General features: G+C 36.2%; 1 protein-coding gene across 1 annotated transcript in view; it reads left to right on the plus strand.

The window, feature by feature from the left end:
• Positions 1-12,040, plus strand: part of trhde.L (thyrotropin releasing hormone degrading enzyme L homeolog) — a 313,341-nt gene that overhangs the window by 46,085 nt on the left and 255,216 nt on the right. Inside the window, exon 2 of the mRNA XM_018241799.2 lies at positions 10,627-10,900. Coding sequence (XP_018097288.1) covers positions 10,627-10,900 — 274 coding nt within the window. The remainder of the gene's footprint in view (positions 1-10,626; positions 10,901-12,040) is intronic.

Here is a 12,040-nt window from a genome sequence, read left to right on the forward strand (position 1 = left end):
GTTTAGGCATCTTTATTCGTGACTTAAAATATTGCTAAGTAGTTTAATAAAACTGACAGTAAATGCTATTTTCAGATCATATGTTTTTCTGCATATGCTGTCAGAATGTAAAAACTCAGCAAACCATTAAAAGATGAAGGTAAAGATGCAGTTTCTTGTTGGAACTATATATAATATAAGCACATTTAGCACATTTACTTAAAGGGAAGTACATTTAAATATTTCATGTACATTTGTTTTAAATATTACACGATTTTAAAAGAATTGTGTGTTGTGTTGTGTCCTATTCAATATGGTAATATAACCTGTTGTTAAACTGGGCACACATGCACACATTTCAGCTGTGGATTTCCACAGTGATACTTTGAGGCCTAGTTATCAAAATTTGAATTTGTGAATCTTGGAGTTTTTTTTTAAGAATTTGAATAAGCTCAAAGTTTTACCATAACATAAGGATGTTAACTTATTTATTTAAAAAATTGGAATCTAAAAAAACTACTTAGTTGAATAAAACTGTGAAGAAAACTTAAATGCATCATATTCATATTCTACTCTAATTCAAATTCCACCATTCAACTCACTCTTTTGCATTACACACACTTCTGATGATGCCCATGGCAGAGTTAGAAAACAGAAGCCATAATCCTTTCTTGCCATATATCTTTAGAAATACACATGTAAGTAATTAGCTAGAACTTATGCAAAGGAATTTAAACATGGTACTCAATAATTACTCTCATCGTCATTATCATAGTTTATGTAGCCCTTTGCAGTGCTTTGCAATAATGCTAAAATAAACAGGAGATATATAATTAATTAAGTAATTGGGATTATGTAATTAAACAATAGGGTTAAAAGACCTTGCTCATATGACTGTACAATTTAAAGTCAGGCAAAGTTGACACATTAGGTTGTTGTAAAATGTTGCCTTCTGTTAATTAAGGGGGGCATTTAATAGTCTTTTTTAAACAGGCAAGTCTTTAGGGACAAAGTTGATGTAGCAGAGTGGCAGAGGATTCTAGGGTAAAAACTAAAGGGAAATCTTACAGTACAGAAGAGTCGCTGACGGGATGGCATACGTATTGCTTTGGTTTTCCAAAGTCGAACGAAGTTGCCACACGAGGTGGTGTGCCACCACCCTTAGACTTCCAACACTACAGCTACTTCTGGCTGTGTAAAGCTCAGTGTCTAGAAGTTTGAAGATGCTGATAAGTACAATAAATATCTCTTTACTTAAGAGGAGTCTTGTCAAGAAATAACACTCACTTTTGCAAGGCTATAAAGCACAGTTTACAATTGAAGTCAGGTAAGTTAGAATCTGAGAAAAAATGTACGATTCCCTGTAAAATAGATGAAAAAAAAAAAACTCACAATGTTCTTCTTACACTTCGTTATTCTTACTGAGATTAAGCAAATTCCAGACACAACAAAGATAAGTGAAGCCTACATTAGTATTTCCAGCACATAACCTCTGTGCTTTTCAAGGTATAAAAAGAAATATCTTGTTAAAGCTTGGTATATGCAAATAAGAATATGCCTATTGGTATCAGATAATAATATGAAATCAGTGTCAATGTCATTATGTCAAAGTTGATATTACCTACTCTTTTCCATAATCTGTCAACTGTATTACTGAGCCAAATGGATTATCGTGGTATCAGGGGCTATGCTTATGAATCACTCATATCCCTGTTTGTTTATTCTGTAAATGAGGTACTAAAATGCATTTGTTTTAAATATAATCCTCTCCAATGTTGAGTAAAGCTATATGCTTGTTATGTTTGTTTGTTAAGACTTTTAAGGTCCTGTATCAGGGTATATATCAATAAAGTGAAATGCTTTAAGAGATACATACAGCAATAGATTCAGCAATTCATTTGAACATCCCTGTGTACTTTTCTGGAATTTTTTCTCCAATAAGCTTTGTACTCAGAGGTAGCATGTCCAGTAAGTTTATTAAAGCAACTCATAAAAAATTCAGAATGGAACCTCCATATTATAAAGACAGATCTTTAAAGTACAACAATGATAAAAGCATATCACAGAGCTGAACTTTGCTGCAGAGTTATGGCTCTCATCTATGTTTTCCATAGCTGACACAGCAGTTCATAAGCATACTGTATTGATCCTGATTTCAGGCAGAGACTCAACCACACGTAAAAAAAACTAAAGATGATCTTAATTTGCTGAAATTGTGTAAAAAAAAAAAAAAAGTCAGCACAAGGTCAAACAGTTTCTTAAATAACAACTATTTTAAACCCCTGATAAATAACTGGAAGATGTTATTTTGAGGGGGTATAAGGAAGAGCATACCATATAATGAAATGCAGTTTGAAATTTGTTTATGTCTAAAAAGCTGCAGAATGGATGGGATTAATTACATGAACAGTTTCTTTGCAGCTATATATTTTGTTGTTGCAACTAGTGGTTATGTTTATGACAATATTATTACTGTTGTTGCCTTGGTTAAAGTGAAACCAATAAAGATTTTAAAGGCAAGATGCAATAGGGAACTGATTTTAGCAGCTCAGTGATTGAAGCAATGGAGCCTTATTCACAGAGGCCTGTGTTAGATAACTATGATGAACCTTGAAGAGTAAAGATAATTTAATGCTCCATTATACTAACGTGCTACTATTAAAACGCAAGTAACTTACCTTAACATTTACCTTCTGTGCTAAAATGTGACTTTCTTCAGAATATCATTTTATTATACTAATATCATTATGCATAGAAAACCAAATTTTATTCCAAAACTGGGAGCATTACACTGTATGGCATGGGAAAAAAGATTAAGGGGGTTATTTATTAAAGTTCGAATGCCAAATGTTTTTTTATTATAAAATCTGAATTTTTAGTGGAAAAAAACCCTAGATTTTTTGGGATTTATTATACCCAAGGATAGAAAAAGTCAGAATCAGAAAATTCGCCATCTCAGACCTGCCGAGGTTGTTAATAAGTCAATAGGAGAAGTCCCGAAGATATCCTGAGCTGCGCTGGGTTTCGTGCAATAATCCGAAGATTTTGTGGTTTTTGGGCAAAAATCCAAAATAATCGGTTTTCGGGTGGAAAATCCAAAAAATTTGTACAATTATATATATATATATATATATATATATATATATATATATATATATATATATATATATTTTTTTTTTTTTTTTGTTTTATCCTTCACAGAAAATTTTCAAAAAAATGTATTGATAAATAAGAGGAAAAAAACTGTGCAGATTTAGCTGGAGTAGTTTTCAGATATTTTCAGATTTTGATAAATAACTCCCTTAGGGTTTCACTAGGTACCTTGGTCATTGACAGAATGACAATATAGAATAAGATTATTTTAATGCCTAACAAGTTTGTCTCTAAATGTAGAAGCTCTCTAGTATATAGAAAAAACTAAGAGCCAACATAAGCTTCTTTATGAACAGTTACATTTTCACTCTCTTTTAACACCACCCCCCTACAAGTCTTTTAAGCATGGTGATGTAGACAAGCATCACAGCACAGACAGCTATCTTCAAATTCATTTCAGATTTCAGTTGAAGCAATAAGGGTCTTAACCTCCCTTTCACTTCCATATCTTCTTGTCTTTCACAGAACAGGGTGTGGATTCAAGTAACTAATTACTGTCATGTTTGGTATCCCAAAATCCAGCATTTAAGAAAATTCACTAGCACACAAGACATGCATTCACAGGAGCTTGACAAAGGGGTATGTCCCTGAAACATTGCACTTCCACATTTTAAAAACTGCAAGGTTTTGCCCTGCAAATGCATGTCTTGTTTGCAAGTGAATTTTCTTCTACCCTGTATTGGAGGTTACCATACCCTCTGTCATTGTGCACCAAGTGAAGAAGTTTGGGTATGAAGGGTGTGTGTTTGCTTCATATAACCCAGAACAGCCGCCAAGGTTATGGTCACAGCTCACGCTATAGCCTATAACACTCGCCGTCTGCTTTAGGAGGAATCCTCTGCTACTTGGGTTCCTCCAGATCTTAAAGTGAGAGAACCAAGGCTAGAGTTCTGGGCATAGTACATCCAGTGCTGCTCCCGGATTTTACTGTGGTTATGTAAATACAAAAAGTGGGATTAGACTCTGATTATCTAGTTTTCTAAAATGTTCGCCAGGGCCCATGTACTGCTCACCATAAAGCGTTTTTTTGATCTGCGTGCCTCCTGCCCTGGATCCTTTGTTTAAACCTTTGGGCCGGTACGATCCACCTGATTTCCCCATACACAAGACAAGTATATGAAAAGGTAAAAAGACAAGTCTTACCCTAGCATCGCTGTGACCCAGGAGGTCTCTGAGGAAGTGTGTAGCCATGAAATGCGTCAGACCTCGGACGTTATGTTTGTAAATCAGATGTGTAAATGAAAATAAAGATTGTCAGCTTTTACCTGTGATCTGGAAGTAGTACGGTTCTTCAAGGTGGTTCCCGAGTGCGCTGCCAAAACGGTTCTGGGCAGACAAGGGAACCGTAATGTTTTGACTGGAGAGATGGGGTTAGAGATAAGTTTTCAAAACCAGCACAGTACAGAGTCAGGATCCGGAAGAATAGTTAGTAACAGGCAAAAGTTCATTCAGGCAGCAAAATGCAGTGGTAAGGCCTGGATTTGTGGAGAGGCCACAAAGGCCTGGGCCTAGGGTGGCATAAGATAAGGGGCGGCATGCTGCCTAGCTACACTCAACTAGCTTGATTCTGGAGTGCTAAGAACTAGGCACTTAGTGCTCCACTACAGAAAGTGTGTGCATGCGCACAATTCTTTATGGAAGAGGGGGTGCCAGAGGACGCTGGCCTATGGGGCCCAGGTGAAAGCCGGCCCTGGCAGTGGTCAAGGACAAGTAAGGTCAAGGGACAAAGAAAACAGACTAGAAGCACACCCATGATCTACAACAGAACTATGTTGGGCAATGGGAAGTAGGCACCTTTAAATATTCGAATTTTCGCACCAAGTGAGATGACGTCACGCATGCCCCGAAAGAAAAGACAGGCTTGAATAGACACGCGCATCAGAGACGAACAAACACGCACCCGGAAGATGGCTGCAGGAGTCCCGGCAGGACACCCGTCATCTCACAATTATCCTCACAATTACGTTGGCAGTTATTGGGGAAGATGAGGTTTTAGTATGATAACAGATGTAGAGATTAGTCACCCATGATAAATCTTCTCTACCATGACTCATCTCCTTCAAATGCTTTGTCGTGGCTTAAAAAAAATTAAGGTGGTGGGGGTGGTATAAATAGAGAGTGTATATGTATTGAACTGTCTAAGTTTGTTTAACTTTGATGTCTTATAAATCATTATTTTAGGTATTTTATATTTAGGTATTTCAGTATTCTATATTGTTATACTATTTGTACTGTTTTAATGGCAATAAAGAACTAGTACAATAACTTTGCTCTTGACTGATGCCAAAATGCCTCTTGGATCAGAAAAGGCACATATTTATCTTATTAGCGTTCATACTGGCTGAATGCAATGAACAGACCTGATAAAGCTGTTTCTATTGAAAGTACAAGAAAAATAAGGTGACAATTCATAGATCATTTTTTAGAGTTGTGCTATATTTGTTACCTAAACTAACATTTCTTGACAGATATTGCCAATGGGACACACTAATAATAGATAGCATGTAGTCAGAATCCTCTATGTGCCATTTTTAAGTAAAAGTTTCACAACATAAGACTACAGTACTTGTTTGAACAGTGCCATTAAAAGACTAAAATCAAATACTCAGTCAAGCTTTCTCTTTATTAAAGGATTATAATTCAAGAAGCTTTACAGAGACAACAATTCAGGTTAAGCACTGCACTGTGTCCTTTTATCTGATTAGTTCTGTTTTACCACCCAAGTCCCACGATACATTTAGAAGTGCATGCAGTTTTATAGTCATCTCAGTACCCAGTGAATTACATTCCCAGATCAAAGAGCTTTTTGGTACCAGTTGGCTTAATTCCTAAGTGAATGATTTTTACTCATATAAAACGATAAAACAGCAATATGCATTATAGATGTACAGTAACTCATGTTTAAGGACTGTATGTGCCGTGTAGCAGAGGGGAAAGATATAAGGAGTCTGGAAACACATTAAATAGTTTTCATTTGATTTGTAACAATAAAGTATACAAATAATTAGTAATTATTTCACAGATCTGTAAATGGATAAGAACCTTTAATTTATTGTATTCCAGAACTAAGATTTGCAAAGAATTAGAGCCCATTTTAACATGTTCCTAAACATTAATGGCAACATTAGTACATGACCAAGATTTTAGCATTTAAAAATGTAATTTCCGTGCTGGAACAAGCATTAGGTTTTTACATTTTAGGTGTTAGATTTAGAAGCCTGCATTAGTATCTTCAGGTAGTGAACTATTCTCAAGATTATATTCAAACCCCACAGTTTGATAAAATGAAAATCATCTTAAGCGAAATTTGGTATAACTAGCTATAGCTTGGCTGTTATTTCTGTTTATAGTGTTTTTTCAAAGTGCTAGAATAAATCATTTTGCCTGTTTCCCAGTCTTACTTTTGCTTTGGTGAAATAATAGCTTGATTTTTTTTATGAAAAGTGAACCTTGTAGTAATATTTCCATCCAGGCATTAAGTTGACCAAAACTGTGTTGTTGGGTTATAATAGTAACCATTTACCATCTCTTTGAACCTATAACTTCTAAGCTAATGGTCTGTGGGATTTGTTGCTAAAAAATTTGTTGCTTATGGACTTTCCTATAATGCAACTAATATATTTTCTCCCATTCATGCTATGCAAGCCTAAGAGCTATTTTGTTCAGTGAGTTATTTTGGGAGCCTATGGAGATAATATTAGAGTTGCCTCCCTTGGTGCCTGGTTCAACCAAGTTATTGATTTTGTCTTTGTCTGAACTGATTTTGTCTGAAAGCAGAAATATAGTATAGCCTGGGGAAGGTATCTTTGGGAGGTGAATATAAAGTAAATGACTAATAAATATGAAATTTGTAATAGTTGCTTCAACTGCCTGAATTGTTGGGCAATTTGGCCAACTGTGCAATTCAGAAAATCATCTGCCACAAAAATTGCAGAGCCTTAAAGTATAGCTTGTACACAGCCTCTAGTTGATTTCTGTTGTGGGCAAAGATGTTACAAATTATAATTTGTTATAATTTGTCATTAAAGAATATGATTTATAATTTTATAAATGACCACCCAGCTTTTTTGTTGTTGAGTTTTTGCATATTATACTCTGTACTATGCTTTAGTATGGCACTCTTGTATTGGGATTGATATTCTGCTTTTGGGCTATAAAAGCCTTTTTACATTCATAGCTACAAGCTTAAACACTGGGATATATGAAGGTGCTTATGAGATAAAATAGAATTCTAAGAATATCTTCTAGTCTACATAACCCAGGCTAAGAGTTACAAATATATTCATTGCAACCATATGCTTTCATGGTTGGGAAATACTCGTTGTTAATAAAGCAACCAGAGCAAAAGCGAATGAATATGAAACCAATAACTTTGCATTTGCAATGCACTTTGCAAACTGCACTTGTGGTTATATATGACCCCTTTTGTTTAATGCTATCAAGTCCATTTGCAGAAACAAAGAACAGGGAGCCAGATTTACACACATGTAAACAGATACACAGTTGTGACTGTAATTGGGTGAATATTTACATTTTAATGCAGCCGCTGATTCTAAAGAGTTGGGAAAACCTTTATCATGAAATATTGGTTTAAGAATGCAACCTTAGTATTGCTGGACTACATGCTTTAACCCTTGACGACATGATAAAATATGTTGGAATTCGTAATCCAGCAACAATTATGGGTGAACAATATTGTAAAAGTCCCTTTTATGTAGGTGAGAAATAGGTTGAGTGTAGTGGTGAATCAGGATTGGAGTAATTGGGGTCATTTTGGATTTATGCCTGCTGGTGATGATGGTTTGAAATAATGCCATAGTCCCTGCAAATCTTTCTTTCCCCCATGTTGCCTAAAAGTATTGTGAGGTGCCTGAGCAGAAATAAAATTAATGTAGACTGAGGCTTAATTTGTGTTCTTACTTTCTCTTAGGATGTAGCACATTCACTTAAAATCAGTTTGGTTCTATGAGGCACATACTGTACACTCCTGAAATTACAATTGTTTAAAACATATTTTAGCCTTGTTCTTTATTTATTTATACCTTTGATTTAGTCTTTGCTTTAGGTATTCACATTATCTTGTCTCTGCGGTACAGTGTATAAAAGATTCTAATTGTTGTTGAAATCACTGATAATGTAATCTAGAAGTCTTTGAGATATCTTGAAAAAAATTGGATAATCGGGCTGAGGCACTTCAGTTTTTAGCTAAGGGTTAATAGCAAAGGGCTACAGGGTGTGGTAAAAATATGCTGTTTGTATTCGCAAGTCAGACTAACAGCAGCATATTGATCTCCTGACAAATATATCCCAAGGTTTTTCCTTTCTTTGTTTCTTTTTTTTCAGTTTTTTTCTTCTCTCAACTTTTTTTATTTATTATTTATATATATGTACCCCATTTTTGGCCACCTCCCTTGTGCCAAGGTGGTATATCACATAATTCTTACCGATGCAGGTCCTGAGTCGCCTTTTCTAAGTGAAAGGTACTGGGAAACTCCTCTCTGGCAGTGCCTCCACTTAATGGGGTCCCGGAATACACCTGAGGATAGTCCCATTAGGAAACAAATCAATCACTCTTTATACAAAGAAGTGCAATTTTAAAGGGGAAGTAAACTAACATTATACACATAAATGCATTCAAAGCATGACCCACTACCCTAGGAACCTGTAGCAGTCCAGTCCTGGTAATTCCCTGCCAGGAAAAGTCCCGCAACTCTATTTTGGCAGCCCAAGAGTCTCCATCCCTTGTCCCCAAAAGAGTATCAGTCCTAGGTAGCACTACCTGCCCAAATACCTTTCCCGATGGCAGGCACACCGCCTGTTTCTCCAAACAGGAGATTGCTGGATCCTTATCCTTTCCTACCCCTTTCCCTCAGGTAACATTCACCCCCAAAGGAGTCACACAGATGGGTAGTCTCACACAAAGCTAACAGGCATCCACAGCAGCAACAAGGCTTGAATACTTCGGGTATTTGCTCCCAACACTGTCTATAGCGTGAGCTGTCCCGACATCCATTGCTGAACTGCAGCTCTCAACACTCTCCATAGTGAGAACATGGAAATCCGGAAATCCAAACTCCAAATCTTCCTTGGTTGAGCTGTTAGGCACTGGAGGAACCTGCTCAGCCTTGGCAGGCCTATCAAACTCCCTTTTGCCTACATTTTGCCTGGGTTGGGTTCACTATCTCCACAGTGAACAAGGTTCAGAAGCAAAACTGTAAAACTGTAATCTGTAATCCTGTAATGGCTGACTGAGCACATGGCATCTCCTTTTATACTGTTGCACAGCGACACCTTGTGGCTGCCTTTGGGATCAGCCATGCTGCACCAATCACAAGGGCTCTGCCCCTTAGGAAACCCTGTATCTCACCATGAGACTCCGACTAAAGGGGAAACGAACCCTTAGGGTCCCTACATATAGATCAAAATATAGACCTGAGTGGCAATGTTGTTGCTCTCTTGGATGGCAGTGGGTTGGATTTGTTCTGTTGCACTGCCAGGGAACTGTACTGAATGCTGACAGAGGAGAGCATCCGTGTACATGTTAAAACAGAAGGGTCAGTGCACAACAGAGAGCACCACCAACCAACACAGAAAAATATAAAGTTGGCTATGAGCAGATGCATCTGAATAATCCAATATTTTTTCAGCTAAATGCACATTATAATATAATTATAAAGCATAGCAAATACATTGTTTCTGTTAGTTGTTCATTATAACTTTAGGGCATGTTTATTAGTCTTTAGTGGTATAGTCTAATTTCAGTTGGACACACACGCTGAGAAATGCACTGCTTATTGTATGGATCTTGGAAATGAAGTGTTTAATTAAAACTTTTGTACAATTTTTCAAATGTAGCAAAAATGCAGAAAAAACTTTATGCAGTACTTTGTGCTTTAGAGTACATATTGTGTAAGGAAAATAGGAGAACATAATTAATGCATTTTGCTGTTTTCTTACATTATAAATAATATAATATATTCTTTATCTCTCGAAAAAAATGTAAACAGGTCTGCATATTTGAAGATTGTTTTTTTGCTCCATTAAATGATATTGCTTTTTGCATACCTATCACTTATTAATGCATAAAAAGCTGCTTCTTTTTTGCAGTTTTAAAAATAAATATCCTAATGTTCATTTTCATCTAGTGTGATGCAGTGTACTTGCAGCAGAGTTTAGTATGTGCAGTTTTGACAAGGAATTCAATTGAGAGAACTTTTAATGAACATATGGCATGACATCTCCAGTCTACCTGAACATACTTGTAGATGAATTAATGTGAGACAGAGTAATTAACATTGCATACAGATTTCTGACCTTGTGAATGTCAAAAATAGGTAATATTTTATATAACATTTTGTATGCTAGTTCTTAAAATACCTTGGGTTTATTTTTGCTAGAACTACACAATCATTCTTGACTGCTGTATAGATGTCATATCTGCTTTAGTTGCCTTTATTATTTTGATTAACACATCTTTACCTGTTTATTTTTCAGATTCCTTGCTGTTACTCAGTTTTCCCCTATTCACGCCAGAAAAGCCTTCCCCTGTTTTGATGAGCCCATCTACAAGGCTACATTCAAAATAAGTATTAGGCATCAGACCTCTTACCTTTCTTTGTCAAATATGCCTGTGGAAACCTCTGTTTTCGAAGAAGGTGGATGGGTTACAGATCATTTTTCACAAACTCCTTTAATGTCCACTTACTACTTTGCCTGGGCAGTGTGCAATTTTACCTTTAAGGAAGCTGTAACACAGAGTGGTGTTATTGTAAGTATATTTTTACATTTTTACAGTTGTGTGCGTGTGTGTTAGATATTATACATTTACATGCCTTGGTGCATACACACATTAGCATACATGTATGCACGCTGGTGCTAACACTTATTTTCACAGAGGACTTGGCAGATGGTCTGGTGGTACTGAACGTACTCAAATCATGATATTATTTCAAATAAATGATAATCAAATAAAATACAAGGAAAATGGCTACTACAAGTTAGGTGATATGTATTTAATAAAAAATCCAAAATGTTCCAATGCATTAGTCAGTGTTCTAATAATAAAAACTATCCTTCACTAATGGAAGGATAAATGACTTTTTTTCTGTAATAATGTGACTTGTTCTTGATGATGATTAATATAGATAAATGATGACAAAATAATTCTATTCTTCCTATTTTTAAATGTATTAATAGCCTTAAGAGATGATGCTCCCAATGACATACATACCTGCTATACAGAAACCCCGGGTCTTAAGCAGTCAATATATTAGATGCCATTTCTGTAGTAAATATTGAACTAAATCAGTAAAGCAAAGAATTATACAAGATGGCTTCGCAGGCATCGCAACACTTCGCCAGGCGAAAATTTTCGCTAGCATAACTTCGGCAATGCAAGCAAATCAAAACGAAGATGCGATAGCGGTCAATTCTGCCTAGCGCAACTTCGTTAGAGGTCTTCGATCAGGCTGATTTTCATACGGCGGGAAATTTAACGTTGAATGGAGTTATATATGTTGCAGCAAATACATTACATTACACAAGTCCAGGGAACCTTAATAAATAAAATAGAGTTGTTATAATGCCCTACACATGAGCCCACTGTATAGTTATGTGCCATATGTTAGAAAAAGTAGGGGGAACCCAGTTACCCAAAAAATGTTTAAGGAATTTTGTATGATGTAAGTAACAGAAGAATGAGGAAGATCTATGAACTCCAGTGCACTTCGCCTGGTCTGAGCTGGCGATGACAAGTCTAGCAAAACAGGAAACGTTCAGTAAAATCTGCATCTTGGTTAATTTGCAGAGTAACGTCCTTTCACCAGAGCGAAAATTTGACTGGCGATAAAGTGCGAATCACCACTAGCACTTATCTCCTTCGTTAGAGAAGTGACGCCTGTGCCTGTCA

Source organism: Xenopus laevis, chromosome 3L, assembly GCF_017654675.1.
Source record: "Xenopus laevis strain J_2021 chromosome 3L, Xenopus_laevis_v10.1, whole genome shotgun sequence".
Taxonomy (NCBI): Eukaryota; Metazoa; Chordata; class Amphibia; order Anura; family Pipidae; genus Xenopus; species Xenopus laevis.